Raw genomic sequence first — 23,615 nt, forward strand, 5'->3', positions numbered from 1 at the left:
ACGTTCCGTTTTCTTTTCGAATGTTGTTTGTCGCTTTTCAATCGATAATACTTGATCATATATTAATACAGAAATATTAATCGTGATACACGAAAAATATTTTAATATCTATGCGATGAAAGAAAATTCATCACATTTTCGTCAATATTTTATTTATATTTAATTCGAGCTAACAAAAGAATATTCGTACAACGACGTTCGGAACTTTGAGAAAAAAAAAAAAAAAAAAAAAGTCGATATCCAACTCAAACTTTTCCGTACTCGATGTCTCGGCACGTCATTTAAACTCCAATTTCAACTGAATCCGCGATTAATCGGGAACTCGACCAACAACTTGTCCGTAGGAACCATTTAAAATGGTCAGCTACGCCAATTCTTAATCTTCCAGACAGCCAATTCCTAACCTATTCTACTCTTGGCATCGATCTCACTCGCAAACTCGGCCGACGATTAATTATAAACAATATCTGAATGGTCCGATCTCGTCGGAACTTAACCTCTTCCATGAAGGTAACGATGATATCGATATCGATTAATTTTATTTAAATACTTCGAGAAGCACGTTAATTGCTGGTAGATCGAACACATTGGTTACTCAACGTGCGTATTTGTTTATATAAATTTGAATTTTCGTGTTCGCAATATTTATAAGAAAATTATAAAGATTGTTATTCCTGATCAAATTTAAGCTGCTCGCTCGCAGCTTTCTTAAATACAACACTTTCCCCTTTGAATTCTTTTTATTCGATAAAATATTACACATCGAACGTTTTTAAACACTTGATGAACACTTTTCATTCATTAATGTTCTTCAATATCTATGACGAATGTTACCCGAGTAACCGAATGGATCCAGTCCATTTGGATTAGGTTCAAGGAAAAAACGCGGCGAACCAATTGAATGAACGTCCAGTGACTGACCGAGACCAAAGTGTGCGAGTGAATGAACAGAGAAGGTTAAAGAGTGGGAGACACGATTCTTTTCGTGTTTGAAAGTCAAATTGAAGAAAGAAAAAAAAAATTATACAACCCACGAATTAATAAAAAAGAATATTAAAAGCCTGTGTTTAAATTCTTGGAAAGTTACGTTTAAAATAAAACGAAAGATAAAAATGCAAAATTGAAATTTCTTAACGTTAAAGATCGAGTCGTTTCGAAGAAACAAAAAGCGCAAAAAACCTATGGATATTTCTTATGAAAAACATTCCATTCAGACCATATTTCTTCTCTCTCATCCCTTCTTAGTTACTGCCATTTTTCACCAAACATGACATGACAAAATTTCTTACTAAAATGTATACTCGATCGTTCGAATATCAAAATTATTCCAACTACTACGAATGCAACGATGAATCAGGAAAGAAAGAAAGAAAGAAAGAAAGAAGATAAACGAGAAATTTTTCGTACCGTGTACATTCACTGGTGTCCCATTCGACAACCGGACTCGAAACCCGTAGTAGAATTCGAATCGATCCGCTACGATCGAGAGCTCGAACGCGACTGAACCGGCCAACTTCTTGCATTTCCCTTCCCACTGCTGCGTCGCGCGACGATACTAGGCGCCATGTCGAGGAGTGGGGGAAACCGTCCAACCGTGCAAGCCTCGTCACCCGGAAACGACGGACAAAGAAGAGACGAGAAGGAAACGAAGGAAATAATGGTCTCCTTTTATGCGCGTCTTTAAACAATCGGTGATAGCGATTTGATCGCAACAAACGACAACACGGCTCTGATAGAAATTCGTTCGTTTTTTCGACTCCTTCTGCCGACGAATCTTCGTTGAATTGACTTATTTATTTGAATGCTTTAATGAGTTTGATTCGAACTTCTCATCACGAGGAAAGGTAAACAGAGACGGAACGCTTATCCGATCTCGTTCGATCATTCGAGGTTGTCACACAATATTTTGTGTATATGCTATATTGGATCGTTTAAACTATTAAATAGAGTATCAAATGAATTATTTGTGCTCTGCTTATTTTTCATACTTACAAATTTTGAATTTGTTACACACGTATTTATTATTTCAAATTGATTTGCATTAATTTCATCTTCCATCGTCGTTTGAATAAATATTTCAATGGGCAATATAACGTGTTCTATAAACAGAAACCTTGTTTTCCTTTTACAATTTCGTTTTGTGTCACGTATATTCACGATATATCCTCCTTGCTACTTTTGCACGTTTATTTTTAAATAAAATTCAAATATGTGGCTGTGATCCCCACAGTTTGTTGCGTTAAAAATTTAAATATTTGGAATCGATAATATCTTTTCATTTCTAGAAAAGACTAATGTCTCGCCGAGAGAAGAGAGCCTTCGAAGTTTCAAAGTCGTTTTTTCAAACGAAGCTGCTCATTTTTGGAAAAGTGACGACAAGACATTAATCATTTATTTAGCAACGACCTTCGAACGACATCTGATATAAACATTTATTTTAAATCATCCTAACATCTCTCTTTTTATTCCAATTTTTCCAAAAAAAAAAAAAAAAAACAACAAATCGATCTATTCCATTTACCATTTAAGAAAAAAAGAAACGGGATGCATCCACTTGGAATGCAACGAATGGATTAATCGAGCGATTAAAAATGATTCAGCCAATTTATACAAAATAAATAAAAGCACAATAAAAGATAAAAATACTCGCAAGACTCGCAAAGACTACCTCGAAGTACCTCGCCTATAGACACCTGTGTGGGCGTTGGAACTCGATAAGATAAAATCGGTGGATTAGGATTGAATCTAAACAAAATCTGGGTCGCGTTTGGATCAAGTTGTAAAATGGGTTAGAAGATCTGGGTTGGCACGGATGCTCGATAAGGGTGCGACGTGTGTGCTTATGCGAGGGTTTGTCTCGATTAGACTGAAAGGAGATAGGATCGCGAAGGATCTCTTTTTATTCCATCCGTCTATTCTAGCCGAAATTTTCATTGCGATAGTTAGGATGAGCTTACTGATGGAATTGCTCTTTGCTGCCACCATGTTTTGAAACGAATTCGATTTTAATTAACTCGAAATAAAACGAGGAGGTATTGACGATAAAAATTTCGTAATGAAAATGTACAGTTTGAATGAGGATGGATCGTGCTAGAAGTGGAGACGTTTCAATTACAACGATCGAAATTATTCAATATTATTTGTTCCGGAGTGGCGAGCGAGAGATTGATATTAAGGGATGAAGAAGAATACGAAAGCGGTTAGGGCGGATTAGGAATGAGGAATAAATATGTACGATACGTGACAAAGCCGCGCGGAATGCATTATTGCAGCGGAACAGCAAACGCCTGGCGAGGCATAATGGGTAAATACGGAGAACGCGACAGAAACTTGGATATTCGAAGCGTCAACCGAAACTGATCGAGGCTCCTCTTTCACCGCACCACGCTCTTTGATTATTTCTTTCTTCTCCCCTCCAATTTTTCCGTATCTGGATTTATATAATCCAACGTGGATTTCGAATGTAATTTTTAGGTTAGGTTAGATTTTTCGAAATGTTCCTTTTCTCTCGCGGGGAATCCCGCGATGGCCCACTTTTCAAATTCCACGCCTCGAAACAGAAACGATCAGTTTGGATCTATTTGCATTTGCTGAAACTTGCGAGGAATAAACGTCGCAACGACATGGAAACGACAAAATAATGGCGGCCCTTCGATGTCGAGCATAATAATCAGCACGGTTGAGCGTGATCTCGGAGCTGACATCCTCGCTATTGCATGTAATTTGCGCGAAGAAAGCAAAGCATTTTATCGATAATTAAATCCAAGAGGACGTACGGACGATTCTTTTCTTAGATCTTTGAATATCTGCCTGCCTCCCCCCCCCCTCGTGTATATATAAGTTTTCCAAAGAATTGGAATTTTATTTCAATTGAATTGCGAAGTGAAGTAGGAGAATAGTATTCTCGATATAAGTTAAAATATGTATGTAATTTACAATATGTTTGTATCTCACATTTTTCAAATGTCATTTATTATATACTTACAAAATATTACGGTAAAAAAAAAAAAAAAAGAAAAAAAAATGGAATCACATTTGTGAGAAAATTATACTTGAATCTCGAATTAATAAATGGCAATTGGATGGACATTCCTCGCCAGATAAGTAGATACGTATTCTTCGTGTACAGTTACGATGTGAAAGATGGATAAGATTAAATGCAATTTATGATTCGTATCGTGTATACACATTAGGAAAAAAAAAAAAAAAAAACACGGCAGATAAGTAACAATATGAAACACGCGAAGAAATATGCTTATCGATTGCACAGGGCTTGAATTTATCGCGAGTAAACGTAACAATACCCCTTCACGTTATGAAAATCGTAATGGCGACGGTTTATTGGGTAACTCTTGGAACGAGCGTAAGGCGAATTTACAGTTAGCTTTGAGCGAATAACTGTCGATTCGACGAAATCGAAAGTAAGGCGAGCAATTTGAATCATTTTAAATGAAAATGAAATTTGAATGAAAAATTGTAAATGTGGAGATAAATTGATACAATTTTATATACCTTTGTTCGAATTTATCAAAATTAAATATAACAAAACGCGGAGGGAAAAGAAGAATATTCATATAATTAATAATTTATTTATTAAACTCTAAACTGGAAAGATTGAGGAAGAAAATTGTGAAAAGAGAAAGGGAATGCGTCGATCAATTAGCAATTAAATCGCAATGCTTTCCCAACTACTCGTCGTGATCACTTTCATAAAGATGATCTGTGGAGTTTAAACCGAATCGAGACTTTCAAAAAAAATTTCTCTTCTTCTTGTTTTCCAATCTAATCGAAATAATAAATTTATATTTTCTAATCCTAAAACAGATATGTACAGTGTTAAACACATAGGCCAAATATAACAGTCGATGCCGCCACTCGATCGTTCAATTTACTATATCTAACACGCGTCTATTTGAACAACAATCTTCCACGCGAACGCACCGTGATCGCTTTTATTACGAAGCGTGCGTCTACATATATGCGAATACACGTACACCGCTTAATACAATGCTTAAGAAGTAACGTTAATCGTACCTCGATCGTTCGTCAACAATTACCTGCCACGAATGATAACCATCCGTCATTTCGATCCAACCACTTACCCACGAGCCAATTTCTAAATAACCATTTCATCTCTTTGGATCGAATAAATCTATCCTGGTCGATCGAAAAGCGAGAAAATCCGCATGATCCGCAAGGTCGGACAGGCGTTCGCACTCGACGTGGTCCGCAGAGCGAGGAGAAAATCGAGAAACACGGGTATATATACCCAGTGCGGGTCGTGGACGCGGGGTGGGGATTCGGTGCGGAAAGGAGGAGTGGGGGTAGAGAGTTGGAGTGGGGAGGGCGGCAATGCGGCGGTAGTTGCGCCGCGTGTCGGATCAGCTGTGAGCTGGCAACCCGAGTCAGCTGACTGGTCGCGGCCCCTCCGCTGCGACAATCGATATCCCGCTGTTATGACCGTGGCTGCGTGTTCCTCCTTGCTCAAATATACACCCTCCAACCCTCTTGACGCTTATGAATCTTGCGACGAATCGACTTATCACCGCCCACTCGTAGGGGTTAACAAGAGAGAAGTTGTACGCGTGTGAACTCGAAGGAACGACGAAGGAAATCCCGGTTGCAAACAGTATCTTATGTGGATAGAAAGGGAGGGATTGTATCGAGTACTCGTGACTGTTAACGTGTTCAGTTGTCGAGGAACGAATATGGTGAAATAACGCGCAAGTTTTAGTAAGATAGATATACTACTTGGAGAAGAATGAATGGAGAAATCGTTTCTTTCTCGATTTTCAAAAAACACCTCCAATGTTTTACATTACAATTTTCGAAGTGAATTTGATCCGAGAGAAAGCAACTAATTGAATTACGATATTGCTACACCCAATTCAATAGATTCAACGTATATATTTGGTACAATATATTGTATTACCAAATCGTTCGAAAAAAAAAAAAAAAGAAAATGGAATTCATTTCCTGGAAACCACGAGAACCATACGCAATAACATTGCGTCACAAAGTTTGGAGTACACAGCGTCGTCCCGTTTCTAATAACATTCCCTTTCCGCTTTGATCATCGTTGTAACATCAACAAAGAGGAATTGAAGTTTGGAAAAGCAAGGCAGACGCGAAAACCTCGTTTTTGCCCTGGCTCTCGTGCACCCAAGGGCGGAAAGTAGACCATGACCTTGGCTCGTCCTCGTCTTTCCGGCTTACACACCAGGCGGGCTTAAGGCCTGGTAACGATGCATTTTGTGAACCCAGCGGAGAAAACGTCGAGCGGAGAAGAAGCGAGAAAAAAGCTTCTCGAGCGTCGTTTCGTCTCGAGGGCGCACTCGTTATTCGTCGTCGATCGAGTAAAAAGAACGAAGAATACGAAAAGAGTTCCTCCCGTTCAAGAGGTGATAATATCTCGTTCTCCCCAATTCGTTAATGAATAATTACCACCGCGTTATTAACTTGTTCTCTCATCCGAAAAATATAATACGTCGACAATTAACTCTCGAAAATTTTACTCTCGGATAAAATCGATTATCTCGATCGATGATTTTCACTGGTGAATAAACCGGTTTCGTATCTGGGACGAATGGGTAATTTCGATCGTTAGAAAGGGGAATTCTCGAAAGGTGGAAAAGTAGTACGAAGTGGTAATAGTTCCAACAAGTGTTCTCTCTCTCTCTCTCTCTCTCTCTCACTCTCTAAAAAAAGAAAGAAACTGTTTATCGAGTTAACGATATCATTGTTTTGTGTTGTGCAAAAATATAATAATTATTGGTCGGCGAGGGTCGATGTAACGTCACGTTTACACGGGATATTTCATTAGGCAAATGACCGTTACACAACGTTACACAAGTAATTTTTTATCGGTTAACACTTTACTTTGAGAAAGATCGATATCGCTATCTTCGATTTATCGTTAAATAAACGAGCTATACACACGGGACACCATATGGCGAGCCATCGTCATACCTTCACTACTTTGGAAACGTAAGCGAGCCGTTTCAATTACCCGGGCTAGTTACTTCGTTTACATGCAATCACTTCCTCCTTAAACTCGAGCGAGATCCCCGCTTTAAACGACGTCGAACCGATAATAAAATTTCTTAAAAGCTGTTTAAACGATCTCTTAAATTTCTTCCTCTTCTTCTATTTGTCCGTCCTTGTTCTTTCAATATCGATCGTTACGCTTCCGGATCAATTAAAACGATTCTGCCCATGGAATTCGTGTGTTTGAGCAAGAGTTTCTTAAAAGAATATGAATAACCACGAAGCATACCATAAAAGAAAAAAAAAAAAAAAATTAAATAAATATCGCATCGATTAAATCATCACGAATTTGTTTCATTTACGAATCGAATATAATCCCTCGCCGTTCATAATCGTTTACTTCGATTTAATCGAATGCACCCGCTATTACAATCCCAACTGGAAATTTACACAACATCGGGAGGAAAATAACTGCACACGGTTCGATCGAGACGTCACAACAACTCGCCGTGATTAAAATATATTCACACCGTCGAATAAATTACCTTTCATTTGCTTGGTAGGTAATCAAGGCTCCCCGAGCCGGGTATAAATCACCCCCTGGCGCACGAATAACCACTCCTCCTCCTCCTCCTCCTCCTCCTCCTCCTTTTCGTAACACCGGCCAGAATAAAAACACGACGGTGGTACGACGACCGTACGTCGGGAGTACACGGAAGTCGAAGGGCGAAAACAAGAGAAGCTTTTAACTGCGTAATTATCCGGACGATCGGCCGGTTTGCTGGTCGAGAACACGGATTGGCGCCAGCAGCCTCCGCCAGGATTACGACGACCAAGGATGCCGATCGATGGGCAGAAATGGCGCCCGAGAGGCGGCAGTGCAACGTCGCCCGCTCGCTCCTTCTACGCGTCAACTTTTCCTAACGTTTGTTTACCCGTCGTCCATCTCTCCTCTTTCTTCGTCCAACGGATCCCCGCGCGAACATTAACCGTCTCTACGCTTCTAACGGTCGTGAAACCGAGTTTGCGCACTCGCCACGCCGAGGAAATATGGTCGTGTGTGAAATGATCGAACGGCAGAGGAACATTCGTTTCTTTTATTCCGTTCGTTTTGAACGCGCCAAAGATATATATATATATAAGGTACAATTGTCGGATCTCGTTGTATTTTTCGCTGCTTTGCTTCGAAACACATTGAAGAGATGTTGAAAAGGAATTAATAATGTAAGTAATGCAATTATATGGTCAAAAAAGGCATAGAAATGTTTGAGTTATAGTAGTGTCTTATATTTCCGATATAAAATTTCCCTCTTTTCTATACACACACCCGAGTTGTAAGTCTTCGTATGAATTCGTGTTGAATTTATGTTCCAGTTACGAAATCAAACGTCTGCTGTTACCCATCGTGTTCCGCTTTGATAACTTTGCAGACAGAGATTTTGGCGAAAATTCGCTTGGATAAATGTGGTTGCGCATGTATACGTAAACGTTCAAGAATAATATTTATTTTTAATATTCTTTATATCCATTCTTCATCGCACTCTTCGTTCGTTTTATAAATTCACTTTCCTACCTATGTTAATATTAACGTTTAGGTTTTTCCTGTATTCACCTTGGGAAAATTTCTTATTTATTCCAAAAATGCGAATACATTCATTTATACATACGCATACGTTCGTATTCGAGATTGACTTTCAAACAACGGTGCGCAAGAGTATACCCATGGGGAACGATGTCCAATGATGTGATTCCGTAAACATAATAGAAGCGTATATGTACTTACGTACGATGAGGAGAGTGGATGTGTGAGCTAGAATTCCGTAGAGGACGACTTGTTTATACCGAGGAGAAGGATGCGTCGATGGAGGAGGGAACGAGGGAAAATTGCAAGATGGTTCGAGAGCAAGATGGGAGATAAGGAATCGTAAGAATAGAGAAAATAAGAGGGGGAAGGATGTTGTGGGACGAAGAAGAGCGAAAAGAGAGGGAGAAAAGTAAACAGTGACAGAGGGGGAAGGAAAGCGTAGCGGTGAAATGGGTCACGTGCACGATTTCTGTGCAGAAACTGGAGAGAGTACGCGTGTGTGTGTGCGCGCGCGCGCGACGTACTCACACCATAAGGAAAGCTGAACGTTAAGTTCGAGTTCTCTCCGTTGTGTTTTCGCGATACGGAATTAAATAAAAAGTTATTAAAAAATAATTTAGAAACGATTCAATTTCAGAATAGCTGATCACCTTTGTCGGGGAAATTCGATAGCTTTTTCACGTCAAATATAATATATTTAATTCGTCTCGTCTCACACTGCGTTTTCACTGTGAAATTTCCATTTGAAATTTCCAGTATTAAAAGCGGAAGCGTGTTATATGTCATCGTCGTGATTATTTATTAATATTATGAAAATTTTACTTTTTTCTGTGCATCTTAAATTCTCTTTATATAGGGATATGCCACGAGCAAATATTAATAACGTTGATAACGTTGGAAAAATCAGAGAAAATCAATTCGATATCGTTATCTTTTACATTGTTTAATACGATTAGAAATTTTTACCTAATAAGGGAGGAGAGCGTACCGTATCGTGCACAGGAAAAAAGAAAATCGTTCCACCGTTAAAAATCAATTGATCGTCGTGCGAGATGAACCTCTTTTTCTCCATTTACTTTTTTTTTACCACGTCTACCGAATATTTATAGAAAAACCGTAATTCCACGTTTAGAAAAGTATAGGCCTCGAATAACATAGGCCATTAAAGCAAACAATTTATAACCAATTCTTAAATTATACATCAGCTATATAGATGTACGTAAAAATAAAACGAAGCGTATTATTATTTAAAGTAAAAAAAAAAAAAAAAAAAGTTACAGAGGAAGGATTATAGAATAATACGTGGGATGATGCTCGGTTCATTTTTTTTTTTTTTAAACGGCCATTTATATTTGGAAACAATTAACTTGATTAAAATTACAAATTATAAATTTTACCGTATTTCTCGTTAATAAAAAAAGAAAAAAAAAAACATCACAGAGAACGATAGATTTTGAGTGATAATTTCATCGAATTATCAGATTTAGATCCTCGAAACGACGATCTAAGATAGATATTATATAAAAAAGAAAAAGAAGAAGAAAATTTTTAATTACGTATTTTAATCGCGCGTAATACACCCGCATTTATGCATATCATTTAAAGTGATTATCTCCTATGGCTCGTACGCACGCGAGAGGGTGTGCTCGATTGATCGTATCCGGGTGAAATATCGGCAAGATGATCGCTAATGCTTTCGCTAAGTTTTATCCATGTTTATAGTCCTCACGTTCTATTTGAACGCAATTTCACGCAATCCCAATTGAAGAAGACACGAAGAGGATAGATCGGGTAATGATGGCCGTAGTGACACAGAATAAACGATGAACGATACAACGCACAGATAAATAACAGTTAAATAACTCTCGCAACGTTTGATATTTGATTCTCAATTTTTTTTTTTTTTTTTTTTGCATTTAGCAACTGTTTCAATGATATCTTCGCTCGCGTAGTTAATTAAAGCGAAGTTCTAATTTCATTTCTCTTCGTCGTGATGTGGATGAAATTCTTTTTTTTTCAATTTACACACGCCACGTCGTAATTCAAGTCTCGCATAATGAGAGATTTTTATAATCCTCTAACTAACTAATGCGTAACACACTACCTGTGAAATACTTGTTTAGAAAAACGGCGCCACCTGTAAATTCTCCGATTATTTCACGCTTTATTGGTACAATTACAATTATATCTCTCGATTATTAATCAAATAAGCTATTGAAAAACTGAAAAATTAATTTAAAAATAATTTAAAAATGTTTTTTTTTCACGACAAATATTTCCCCTCGAGCATATTCTGTTGTTACACTCGCTTGAAAACAGCCGTATCATCCCTCTCCATTCCTCCAACGAAGCGAAACAGAATACGGAAGAAACCGATCTTTCCATTCTCCGTCCATTAAGCAGCTACTTTGACGTTTTCATCGAATCGATACGAGAAAAATACATACGTTTCGAATTGCACCAATCCTCCAGAGAACAGAAATCCTTATTCTTTGTCTCGAGGGGAGGGGAGGGGAGAGAGGGATCGTTCGTTTTCTGCTTCTCAGGTACAGAGAGAGAGAGAGAGAGACACGTACCATTCCATAAGGGAAACCTTTTCGAGACGTTCCTAGCGGTGTTCTTCGGGACGAAAAATGGCGTAACGTGAGCCGATTAATGGACTTCCGGCCTTCCTGAAGAAAGGAAGCCCTTCCTCGAGCCCGTGGCAGGACGCGTAAACGGTGCAAATACAGCGAGAAGTCTGTCAAATGTTCCTCTTTCGTTGCAAATTCGTAACGATTAACGGAAAATATTGGAATTTTAAGCGAAAATTTTATTATCCCGATGGAACGGGAGGGAATTTTTTAATCTGAAATTTGAAAAATTGATCAGATTCCTGGGCCAATCACGATGCCTCGAGGGAAATAATTATATTTACAAGTTATTGTTACACGACGAAGAAATATTCTGGGAAATCGTGAGAAACGAGCGGAAGGCTCGACGTTTCCAGGGTTGGAAAAAAAGAAACGAGCGAAGGAAATACAAGTTGGCTGTTCTCGGCTAAAATTAAATTTCTCAAATGCGGTTAATTAAGCGAAGCACGCGAATGTCCTCGGTTTTACTCGATCTTCCTCCGGACAAGTCCAGAGATAGTTACTTTTCTCCCTCCCTCCTCCTCTTCTTCCCTTTAAACACCGTCTCCGATTTATAACATCTATTGATTGCCAATTTTTAACACGCGAAATTTTGGAATAACGAGAGGAAACGTGCCTCTTAGTAATTAAACGACACAATATCGAATCGACGAATTCAAGTCAAAGTCTCTTTCTTCTTATCGCTCGAGGAATTTGAATAATCCTTTCGATCAAAAATCAATTACATTTGAGAGTGTGAAAAAACATCACATTCTTCCAAACCAGTAATTCCTCTGCTCAAAATCACAAATCGAAACGCATCAGTCACGGTTCACTTCCAAGGTCACGGCGGGTTTCGTTCCAGCGCCATCTTTAACTTACCCGTTTCAAGGGTAAAAGGTGTCAGGGTCGAGGAACGAACGAACGAATTCGTTGCGACTGATTGGACAGTGATCGATTCGCTGGTAATCGAGGGGATAAGCCGAGAAAGCGATCGTGACCATTGAAAACACGCGGAAGAGCTCGGAAATTGGGCCACGCAAACAGACCTCCGTGTGGTCTAGCAAGGGCGAGCAAGGTCACTTGTGCTTACTCTTAACGCCGAGGTAACGTAGAATGATGATATAATTAACGCGATGTTTGTTTCTCGATTAATCGAAGTGTTTATAAAAATTCAAGTTTTTCATAAATTAAGGTCGATTGTTAATTTTTTTTTTTTTTTTTTATTATCAAAGTGTCTTCTAATGGCAGTTCGTCGATAAAGATTCGTTCATGTAATGGGAAATTAATTACTACTTTTTTTTTTTTTAGGTTATGTAACACGCGTTACAGTCTATTATATGTCATGCGTTTGTTTTCGTTCGTAACGCGGGTTCATATAATCAAAGTGACGCACAACGGTCTGCAATAGGAGGTTGGTCGCTTTTAATTAAGAGATATCGATGAAAATTTCGTTTTCGAGTAAATGGAGGATTCTACTCTGCTCTACCTATTGAATCTATCAGAGAAATGAATGGATGAAACGGACAATCGAGTCGGCAAGTTGTTCGCAATATTAATCAACAAATTGCAATTTCACAAGTACTTGCACACCGAGCATAAATAAACTCAACGCTATTTCGATTTATAAATTCAAACGTTTCGGCATTAAACGGCGTATTGTATTCATTAAACTCGTCAATTATTTAATTTTGCCAGAAATATTGCACGATAATTGCAAAAAAAAAAAAAAAAGAATTAAAATTCGAAAAACCAGCCAATTTTTTTCGAACTGCTTCCGCCGCTGTTGATGATCCATTTAATTCCCCTGATAAATTTTTTTCACCGACCAGTCCAAATATATACCAATTACGATACAGGTTTTCCCCGAACGGCCAGCGAGCGGGCATGAAAGTTTTATCCGCGGAACACGCGGGTCAATATTGGCCCACCAATTATTCCCGCCGGGGAGAAAATTAAATTTCGCATTCTCGCGTTTGAAACTCGCGTATTCGAAACCGAAGAAGATGTCGCATATTAATTTTCGGCCGTGCGGTTTCGGCGACACGGTTTCATGGAAGGGGAATCGATCAAACATTGACATAACCTCGATACTTTAGGCCGCATTCGAACTTCCGGAAGAAATCGAATCGGTCACGTGACGTCGATACCGCTCTCTTTATCATTCCACGTTCGTCATTTCGCTCGAGAAAATGATTGGCAGATTAAATGTTATAAAAACGATACGCAGGAAGGTAACTTTACAAGTTGAGCTTTCGTTTTAAAACGGGTGATTATTTTTATGCAAAATATAATTCTTTTCGAAACGAATATTTTTCGTATTAAAATGTTCGTGCAGCTTGTTATTCCTTGAGATATATGAATATTCTCGAGATATACGGAATAAAAAATTCCATCTTTAAAGAATATCTCCTCCGCGATCAACAAATTCCAAGTTTTCCACCGTTCCACCTTTGTTCTTTCTCCTCGTCCATTCTCAACATTCATAAAATTCTTTGCTTTAAAAATTTCATCTAAATCATCGATCCTTGTGAAACGTATAAATTCGCTTAAATGCGAATCGAAATATAATATAAATATATTTTAAAATTTTTTAGACAAAATAATCTAAAAATAGTGAAAACGTATCGTCACATTTCGTCGAAGCACCACTCGATAATTTGTGTAATCTACGTTTACGTTTAATAATAGTTTAAAACACGAAATCGATATTCTTTTCAGACGTTCAAAAAATATTGTTTCGAATTAAAATTAAAAACTTACTGGAACAGGTATGCGCGTAAAGTTGACGATACGTTGGTATCATTCCATTTAATCCATCGATGTCGAACCAATTTCTATAATTTTTCACGTCACCAGCACACCGCGAAAGCGAAACATCCTTCGACGAGTTTTATATTCGAACGTTTTCGTTTCGTTTTCGCTCGAAGGCGCATCTTCAACTGACACGGGCAAGAAAGAAAAAAATTTTACGGTTGGACGGGTTCGAGCGTACCTAACCTTCTTAACAGCCATATTCCTCGCGAGCAGCGGGAGGCATAAACGAGCACGAGCGCGAATGCTCGTTTCTTGGAGAGGCGCCATAAGCGGCTGGACAATAACGCCACTTCGCTTTCCAAGAATCGTTCCCTCGCGTTTCCACCGATAATGGCTGACTTCTCGTCCTTGCTTTTTCGTCGCCGTCCCGATCCTTCCATTTTTATTATTATTAACGACACGTGAAGGATTATCGACACGTCCAGGATTAGAAAATCGATCAGAGAACCGGTGAAAATCGGACGATTTAAAATTTAAAATGTTCAATCAAAATTTTTATCGACACAAAGTTGGGAAGAATTATCGGATTATCGACATCGACAAAAATTCGGAGGATTAGAAAATTAGATTAGGTTAAGTAACCGTCAAGTCGAGATATTTCTGTGACTTTAACATTTCTTTTTTTTTTTTTTTTTTCCTCCCCTTTAATTTTCACAGTTTTTATTTTCGTTTCAATTTTCGTTCCACTTTCTAATTTCTTTACGATCGATATCAGCGCCGACATTCACGCAAATTGGCAGAGACGAATTACATTTTGTGACTTGTGTACTACGTTTTGATTCCGTTCGTTGATCTACAATTTGTGAATGGATGTTATACAAAGAGATATATCATACGTGTCCAAATTTTTTTCCCTTCTTTCCTTTTTTTTTTTTTCCTCCCCTTTATAAAAAATGTTGGCTAGCAGCAAAATGCTATAATCCAGAACCTGTTATTCAGGGCAAACAGGTTAATCCGTTAAAGTCAAAGTGCCAACTGGATCGTGTGTAGGATGCTGGAGAATCTACTTGATGTGCCAACCAATTTGGCAATGTTCTTCGTGTAATACATCGTGTAATACGTCTTGATGGATCGCTCATCACAGTTGCCTTTATACCAACGGAGTAAAAAAACTTTGATACTTGAATCGCATAAAACCATTTCATTTTGCTTCGTTCATAAACTTGTGCCATCCTCGACTTAAAAAAATTCTCATTTTAAATTGAAAAGAATCTTAACAAAAGTCTAATTCGAATAAAATTTCGAACATATTCTAAAAAATATGTTTTCACTCAACCGCCATGTCATCCCGCTGACTGATCGTGGAACAAATACGAAACAGGGAGAGTAGAACAAAAAAAAAAAAAACGACGCGAAGGAAGCAGAAGGAAGATAAAGGAAAATCGCGGATTGCGTCACATTTCGTGCAGTGTTCGCGGCCGTAAATCACGAGAACGTCGAGCGCGTGTAAAACACGCGCTTTTCTGGGAAACGCGAGCGATCGAAGAACGGCCTTGGCGTTGGCTGAAGTCGTCATGGCGGAAGAAATAAACCGCGTGAAAGGATAAATCGAGAATCTTGACTATCTGCGATCCGTTTCACCATGATGATTCGAATTAGAATAAATCGAATGTTTCGTGAAACTTATAATAAATTGACTTTTAATCACGTTCGAATTTTGAAGTGGATTCGATCCACCATTTCTATAGCCAAACACGTAAATTTTTAATCACACTCGTTTTTTTTTTTTTTTTTTTTTTTAAATTTTGAGAGTCAATAAAATTCATTTATCGCGACATCGCTTCTATAATGATACTTTTGAAGAAGATATTCGCCCATTCTTTGCGAATAAATTTCTTCGATATATTTCTGTTAACACGTTTTCATTTGGAAATTGTTCGAACGAATACTCGAATCAACTTTCTTTCTTTCTTTCTTTCTTTCGTTTTCACTACTTTAGAATTCGGTTTAGAAGGTTGTGAGAAAACGAATTTATCGGAAAATCGATACAATTATACGCCCTCCGTTCTATTTTTGATCGTGGATTTATTGTTAAGAAAAATCTTTATTAAATATCTTTCCCTTTTATTTATATATCTTTTTTAGAAAGTTTCACGAGGCGGCCGATAATTATCAATCGATTAAGCAATAATATACATTGGATACGCTCAAATGGTTGATGAATTTTCCAATGGATTTCACGAAACACGTCTTGGTTTTTTTCTTTTCGATATTATGATGAAGTTAGACGATGAAAAATTATTGATTAATTACACTTTTCGTAATAATTTTCGTCGTTCGTTTCATCGGGAGTTGAGGAAAGATTCGTCATCAAGGAAGCTTCCCGAATGAAATGTCACACAGGTGAGTCCAAAAATAATGCATGCCAACCGAACTGAACTAAATTCAACAGCTGCAGATTTGGTTAAAGTAAGTATATCCGGTTTGTCTCAATTAAATATACGTCTCGGTTCGTAACTATTTTTAATTCGATTCGGGAGACGAGCGATGCAAGCGTACGCCTCTGATACAAGCAATTTCCTTACCGATTCACTTCAATTCGAATTTCAACTCGAACGAATTTCAATCTAACTCCTGAACCTAGATTATCGCACCAAGTCGATTCTTTCCACTTTATTATTTACATCAGCGAACTTTAATAGGAACAAATTTTGAAATTCCTCAAATGCGTTCATATTTTTATTCACTTATTAAAATATTGTTTAAAAACGATTTTTACGTATTTTTGTAACGTAAAAAAAATTTCGATCGGTTTTGAATGAATTTTTTTTCGACCGTATATTTAATTACAAACGTTTTCGAAATCGAATTTTAAATTTTAAACCGATCAATTCCATCTTTCCAAAAAATTTAACGTACTCTTCTAAAGTTTCAACATCTATCTATAATGAATCATCCACTTCCCACGATTATTCCTCTAACTCTCGTCCAACTGACGAAATCGCAATCCTCGAACGTTAAAGAAAACGCTTGACACGTAATGCTGTTCAATGCCATCTTGATTTTCGCAATCAGAAAAACAATCCTCGACAAATCATCGTTATCTAGATATCTACACATATATATTACTTATTAACTTAGTTATTAAGAAAAATTGGATCGTGATATTATTTTTATTGTTCTTTTCTTTTAGCCTCATTACCACGCACCGATAAGCCTGTTAATTCCTTCGCCACCAATTGTTTGCACATCGTCTCAGCATCGGCTGACGTGTCAAGACCGATCTCTCGCTCGCTTGTTATCGCGCCGTTCAAACAATTCTCGAGACAAACAGATCTCGAAAAGTTCTACCTCGTCAACACCGAGTGCACGTTTGTTTCAGCCTAGAAAAACTTGTAGGGCAAACCGAAATACATATATTTGCTTTATATTTGCTCCTACGTGAACAGGATGTTAGAGCAAGTATCGATTTTATTTTAAGTAATTCTGAATATTCACACTGCTGAAATGAAAATTTGGTGTAAATAAGATTCGAGTTGAAAAGAACATAAAAGTACGTAATAAATGATTAATACATTCAAGATTCTCTCTCTCTCTCTCAACTTTTTTAAAGAACGGTGCGTAATTTATTATTCAAATGATTTGCTAGCGTTGATGTAATTTACAAGCATTTATGTTTCAATACATTACTTTCAATAACTTATTTATATTTTATTGAATCGATTTATTGATCGATATATTACAAGTTATCTTGGCCCAAATTCTTAGAAATACGGAAAATAATATTATAATCAGTAATAATTAATTACCATAATTAATAAAAGTCGTTTTAAAAATAAATATTAATAAATTTTTTGCATGTAATACAATTTCTATTTAATTGAACACGTGAACAAATTATTTGCGTTTTTTGTTTAACTAGACGAATACATAAGATGGTACATGCAACTGGAATTGTTTGAGAAACTTTGCAAATATTGATTTTAAACCGAAAACGATTCATACGTGTAATCTTCCAAATGTATTTTGAAGTAGAAAAATTCTTATATGTACTCATAATCATAACTTATTATTTCGAAAATAATATTTTTTAACGTTTATTATAACCTAAATTAATATGCTAAAACTAATTTATTTTTTCTAGTATCTCACTATTTAAACAATTCGTATATTAATTATAAGCAAAAGCACATGTTAGTATCACAATTTTCCAAAATTTACGAACACTTATTTCACCTATTCATTTTCCTGCTATTTCTTTCAATCCGTATAATTATCTGTGTTACGCTCGAGACGTAACAGTAAACATTCATTATTGTTTCTCATTAACACAGCATACATAGAATTCTCGAAAAACTTATATAACTCCTAACAGTTCCCCACTTAACCTCAAACTGCATTTGCATTCCAGAAAAAGCGCCTTAATATCAACCAAATTCTAAATTACATTATATTAATGAAATCTTTCAGTTTTGCATCTGTTCAACTCTATTCAACAAATTCGACTTCCCTCAAAATTAGTCACGATCACGGCAACAAAGAAAGTTCGTTAGGTAGAATATTCAAAGGACTCTCGCGAATCCTTGCCGGTTGAGATGCGCGCAGGCGCATGATGCGAAGACTGACCTGCAGAAACACGTGACGGTGTCCTCGACGTCGATGGAAAGAGAAGTGTCGATGGCCGAGTATTTGAGTACCTTTCTGCTTCCTAGGCCAAACATCGAACCAATTACACTGAACACTTCACGAAAAAGGCACAACACACCAACCGCTTTGTCGCAAAGGATCACGAGAACTGACCAGCGAAACGACTGGAACGAAGGAATGGGAACAGGGGAACGGTATAAAATAGGACCAGAAGTATACCAACCAATTGAAATAGGAGTGGGCGAAACAAGAAGGAAGGGGAAGAATGCAGATAGAGCACACGAAGCTAGATACGCGTGATCGAGACGCGCACGGATACAACGAGTAACGAAGCACAGACTGACGTCGCCGTTCTCCAGGCGTTCGCCAGGTACCAGTGACCGCTATCGGCTATCGGCCGCTACACGATAAACGGAGAAAGCGACTCGCGGTCGTCGTTGCCTTTTCGGTGGGGGAAGATGGGTCTCGGAGAGGGAGTAGTAGTGAGTGGTAGGGGATACGAAAAAAAGCGGGGAATAAAGGGAAAAATAAAATATAAAGTGCCTATACGCACGATTCCTTTATTTTGGTCTAGCGTCCGTCCAAATTCATATAATATATTAAAATCATTGATTATTTTTATATACGTATTACGATTTGTTATTGGATAATCATATTTTAAAATGTTTTCTTTATCTATAAGATAAAAAAAATCAATATTGAATTGTCGAGAATTGTAGAGAAGTTATACATATTAAAGTACACAATTCAAATATCCTTTGGTTATTATTTTGGCCTACATGTGCAGTTGTCGAACCAAAAATATACATTTATCCTCTTTGATTCGATGACACGTAGGATATATGTAAAGAAGAATTGTACAAAATCGACACGTAGCAGGATCAAAAAATATTTCCATGACCCGCGAGTATAACGATACTCTAGAAACATCGAAAGAAGAGGATAACGTGTAAACATTATCGATGGATTAAAAAGGAGATACGGAAAAATGTGGAAGCGGAATACGTGCGTGTAAACGTATTTTAGAAAGGAGCAAAGTGGGGGAAAGCTTCGCACAAAGGGGCTTCCCCCGAGCTCAGATTGAACTCTGTCTTTGTTGCACTTTTCGATGTTTTTAACGTCATTTCATATAATGTGTACACGCATGGATATCTGCCTGTCTCCGTCTTTTGTTGTAATGTAATTACGGGAGAGGCTAGGCGCTCAGCGAAACCAAACAAGTTCTTTCTTCTTAACATCCGCACGGCACGGGAGCGTGCGTACCTGTTCTTCAGGGTCGCGAGTGATGCAGCGGACGATGATGGCGGAACGACCGGGCCGATTCCACGAAGATGAGGTCGAGGAACGCGCTAGTGAGAGGGATAGGTCTGTGCAGATACGTCGGTGTTTCAACTCGACGGGATTCTGTGCTTCGTGATAAATGATGCAGTATAGTCATTTTTCACGTTTTTTTTTTTTTTTTTTTTTTAGCATTGTATTCATCATTTTGAGAACGAATCTTTCGTGTTAAAAATTGTTTTTAAATCTTGGAATTTTACGATACGATACGTATTGATACTCGTATCTTTTTCCTAATCTTTGTTTTGTTTAGATAAAAAATCTTTTATTTTGCTATTATCTCTCGATATGTTCAATTTTAAAGAAGATAGAACCATAACATACAAAGTGTATATATAAATTTATACGTAAAATTATTATCATTATATTTTGTAAAAATACTTTTTTTACATTTTAAGGAAGAGTTTAGTGTCAGAATTACTTTGTACAATGTCACACGTATTAAAATTTATGGAAATTGAAAATTATTAATAACGCATTCCTGACTTTTTAAAACGTATTTTAATACTGGGAGACTGAAAAGAAAGAATCTTCTCTTTTATTTTGTTTTTAATACCCAATGCTTAACGGTATTTCCGTTATGAAATGAAAATTAAAAGTTTCTTTTTTTTTTTTTTTCGAAATACTGATTAAATATAAAGCATAGAATACGACGTATCTAATTATCGAAGTAATATTTTCGTTTTAATTGTATAACGTGTCTGTTCTCTATTTTAAAGAAGCGTGAAGCTCGTATTAAAAATCACACAGCGAATAATTTTTTTTCGGAGCGACAATGGGGGGGAAAAAAAAAAAATTACACATTACGATGTTATTTTCAATCTTACGCATTGATTAAATTGCGATTGTTCTCCAGTTTGATATTAATAAATTTCAATATTGTTTCGAACGATAGGAAAACTTTTACAATATTTATCATACAATAGATAGATTTTTAGAATTCGTGCGTGAATTAAAATTATTTATAGTTATGTATAGTTTCGAGTATGTACAAAAGTAACCATTAATTTTTCAACGTTTTAAGGTTATCGGAACGAGGGGATCGAATTAAAAGTAAAAAAAAAAACCTTTTTAAAAATAAACGCTGGAGGTAACTTTGTTTGCGAGAAACGCAAACGGTATTGCGTTACCAACTGGTTATACCTACTATATCCCCGTTCACAACTATTTAAGACACTTGCTGGTCCCGCACAAAATGAGATATAATTGACCCACATTATCAAGGAAGGGATTAATCAGCAGAAAATAATGGTTCAAAAAGATAGAAAAATTTTCCCCCCCTTCTTTTAAATTCTTCTTTGCACAACAATTGATCGTGTTGCAATTTACAAGATAAGATTAATAACAATTCTTTTGATATGGATTTTTTTTTTTTTTTTTTGCATTTTTCAAGTTCAGCAAATTTTTCCACGAGTGTTTTAATAAAATTGCGAACAGGGACGGGGCACATGCATCGCCACGAGTCGATACACTTGTCTCGTACTTGATGAAGCAAGCGCAACTAGTTCACCAAGGTTTGGCGAAATACGAAAGGTTAAGGTCAGCCGATGCACGATATTATAACATGTGAATATAAGCGTGAATTGAAATACTACGTTATCGTTCTAGGAGAAAAAATTCACTTTCACAACGAAGAAAAAAGAAGAAAATTATATTACACATTTTTATAAATTCTTTCCAATTCCAAACTTTTCACGCTCTTTACGAATCTCTGCTCGTGAATCTCGTTTAAGTGATAATGAAATTTGATAATGACGAACGAATTGTTTGATCCAAAAAAAAAAGTGAACGAAACTTTTCAATTGGAAAAAAAAAAAAATTTTTTTCAAAACTTCTCGTCTCTACATTTTCAGAAGAAAAAAGAATACAACTCCAAGTGGAACGGTATTTACGAAAGTGGCTGGCGAAAAATCGGCTGGTGGAAAACACCGTAAAGAATATTCAACCGGTGTAACGCGATTTCGGCCTAAAATTGTTTGCGCATCCTCTTCAAGCGTTCAACGCGTTGTCCATGCGGAAACGCGATTTTCGCCTGGTGGGAGCCACTTCTCTTTGTTAAGTGTTTCACTCTCGTCTGCTACTTATGCGAAAACAGAATTTTCGACGCGTTTGTTGCGTCGCGCGGCGGGATTTTCAAAACAAAAATTTCCAGGCAATGATGCTTGCTATAATATATTTTTCTTTTTCTTATATTATAACTTGACGTAACGTAATTTTTTAAAAAAAAAAAAAAAAAAAAGGTAACAATAAAAATTTTAATTCATCGAATAAATTTTACTTATGTTGTAAAATATATTTAAAATCCATAATATTTCCAGAAAGATATCAATTTAATATTTTGATCGATATTTTGTTAAATTAAATTCGTTAAATCTCGTCCAGGAGAAAAAGGATCTACCAAAGAAACGCGAGAGAATTAAATGGAAAGAGAGGAAGACCGCTATCTGGCCAAAATGCACGCGTATGTAAAATTAAAAAAACCGCGCGAATCCTTTTCGCGGTCGATAAAAAAGGGCAAAAGGAAAAGAACTCGAGAAAAGTCACGAACGACGAAAAAAGAAAAAAAAAGAGGAGAAAAAAAGTCAGAGGAGAAAAGAAAAAGGAAAGAGACGTATATATATATATATATATATCGGTTATCGAAAAAAATTCTGGCAAAATGAATTACATGAAATCGTCGCCACGATGTCGATTTTCGATGGACGAAACGAGTTGGTATCGACGAAAGATCAATGAAACGCAGCATCCGGGGCCAATTATTCAATTATCCCGTTTTTCTCGGTGACAGGAAAATAAATATGGACGAAAGATGGATCGAATCACGTGATCGTGAATTAGCGACAATGGTTCGAGATTGGTGCGAGAATGGAAGAAAAAAAGAAGAAGAAAAACTATCGAGTTATCTCTGTGCATGTGAACACTGTGGGATTCTATTTATACACGGAATTGTCGAGCGAATAAGCAGATTTGCTAACGTAATTACGAATAATACGATGTAGAATTCACTGATTCTTTGTACGATTAGAATTAATCCTAAACACGATGTTATAATATTCGACGAATTGATTTATTCGAAGCAGACAATTCGATTTGCTTGATTTCAAGCATTTTGCGTATTTAACAATCATCTAAATGCTAAATGACTCGAGAATCATTTTGAATTTTCGCGCAGAATATTGGCTATCTTGTCGAATCGATCGACAAAACAACACAAAAAAGAAAAAAAATGTGAAATCGTAAGTTAATATATTAATGTGTATCGATTTCGAGAATTACGTAATCCGTCCACGCCGTGGCTCAAATTGAATCTTTTTATTTCGATTCCGTATAAAGGTAAGAATCTAATTGAGTTTGCGGCAAGCATTACGCAACGTCATTATCCGCTATTTACTCGGTTTAACTACAATGGACAGTATCAACAGCGATATGATTGGACGTATTATGACATAATTACAAGTATATCGAATTCTTAAGATGACGAGAACTCAGGAGACACGCGATCGTAATTACAATATCCAATGCTATGTAATGTAATCTAATAATAACAAATATAACAGACATTCTAGAGAGGATTTCGATTTTTAAATAAAAATGGCATACGTGACAAGTTTAAAAATATCAAAGAGAGAAAAAGAAAAAATATAATTTAAAATTTTCGAAATTATATTCAAATCATGGCTGAATAAAAT

At 36.8% G+C, this 23,615-nt stretch overlaps 1 protein-coding gene across 4 annotated transcripts in view; it reads right to left on the minus strand.

Moving 5' to 3' along the window:
* The window catches only part of Mob2 (MOB kinase activator 2), a 52,742-nt gene that overhangs the window by 23,248 nt on the left and 5,879 nt on the right, over positions 1 to 23,615 (minus strand). Inside the window, exon 1 of one of the 4 annotated variants that reach the window (XM_012486747.3) lies at positions 18,568 to 18,995. The exons of 1 other annotated variant lie outside the window; for it this stretch is intronic. In XM_012486747.3, coding sequence (XP_012342201.1) covers positions 18,568 to 18,662 — 95 coding nt within the window. In that variant the 5' untranslated portion in view covers positions 18,663 to 18,995. Of the gene's footprint in view, positions 1 to 1,407; positions 1,503 to 18,567; positions 18,996 to 23,615 lie in introns of those variants that run through there. 2 more of the 4 variants (XM_031916707.2, XM_086911309.1) reach the window with 2 other exon arrangements.

The sequence above is a fragment of the Apis florea genome, unplaced genomic scaffold (genome assembly GCF_048593485.1).
Source record: "Apis florea isolate Af1SG1 unplaced genomic scaffold, ASM4859348v1 contig_3203_pilon, whole genome shotgun sequence".
In the NCBI taxonomy this organism is placed as follows: Eukaryota; Metazoa; Arthropoda; class Insecta; order Hymenoptera; family Apidae; genus Apis; species Apis florea.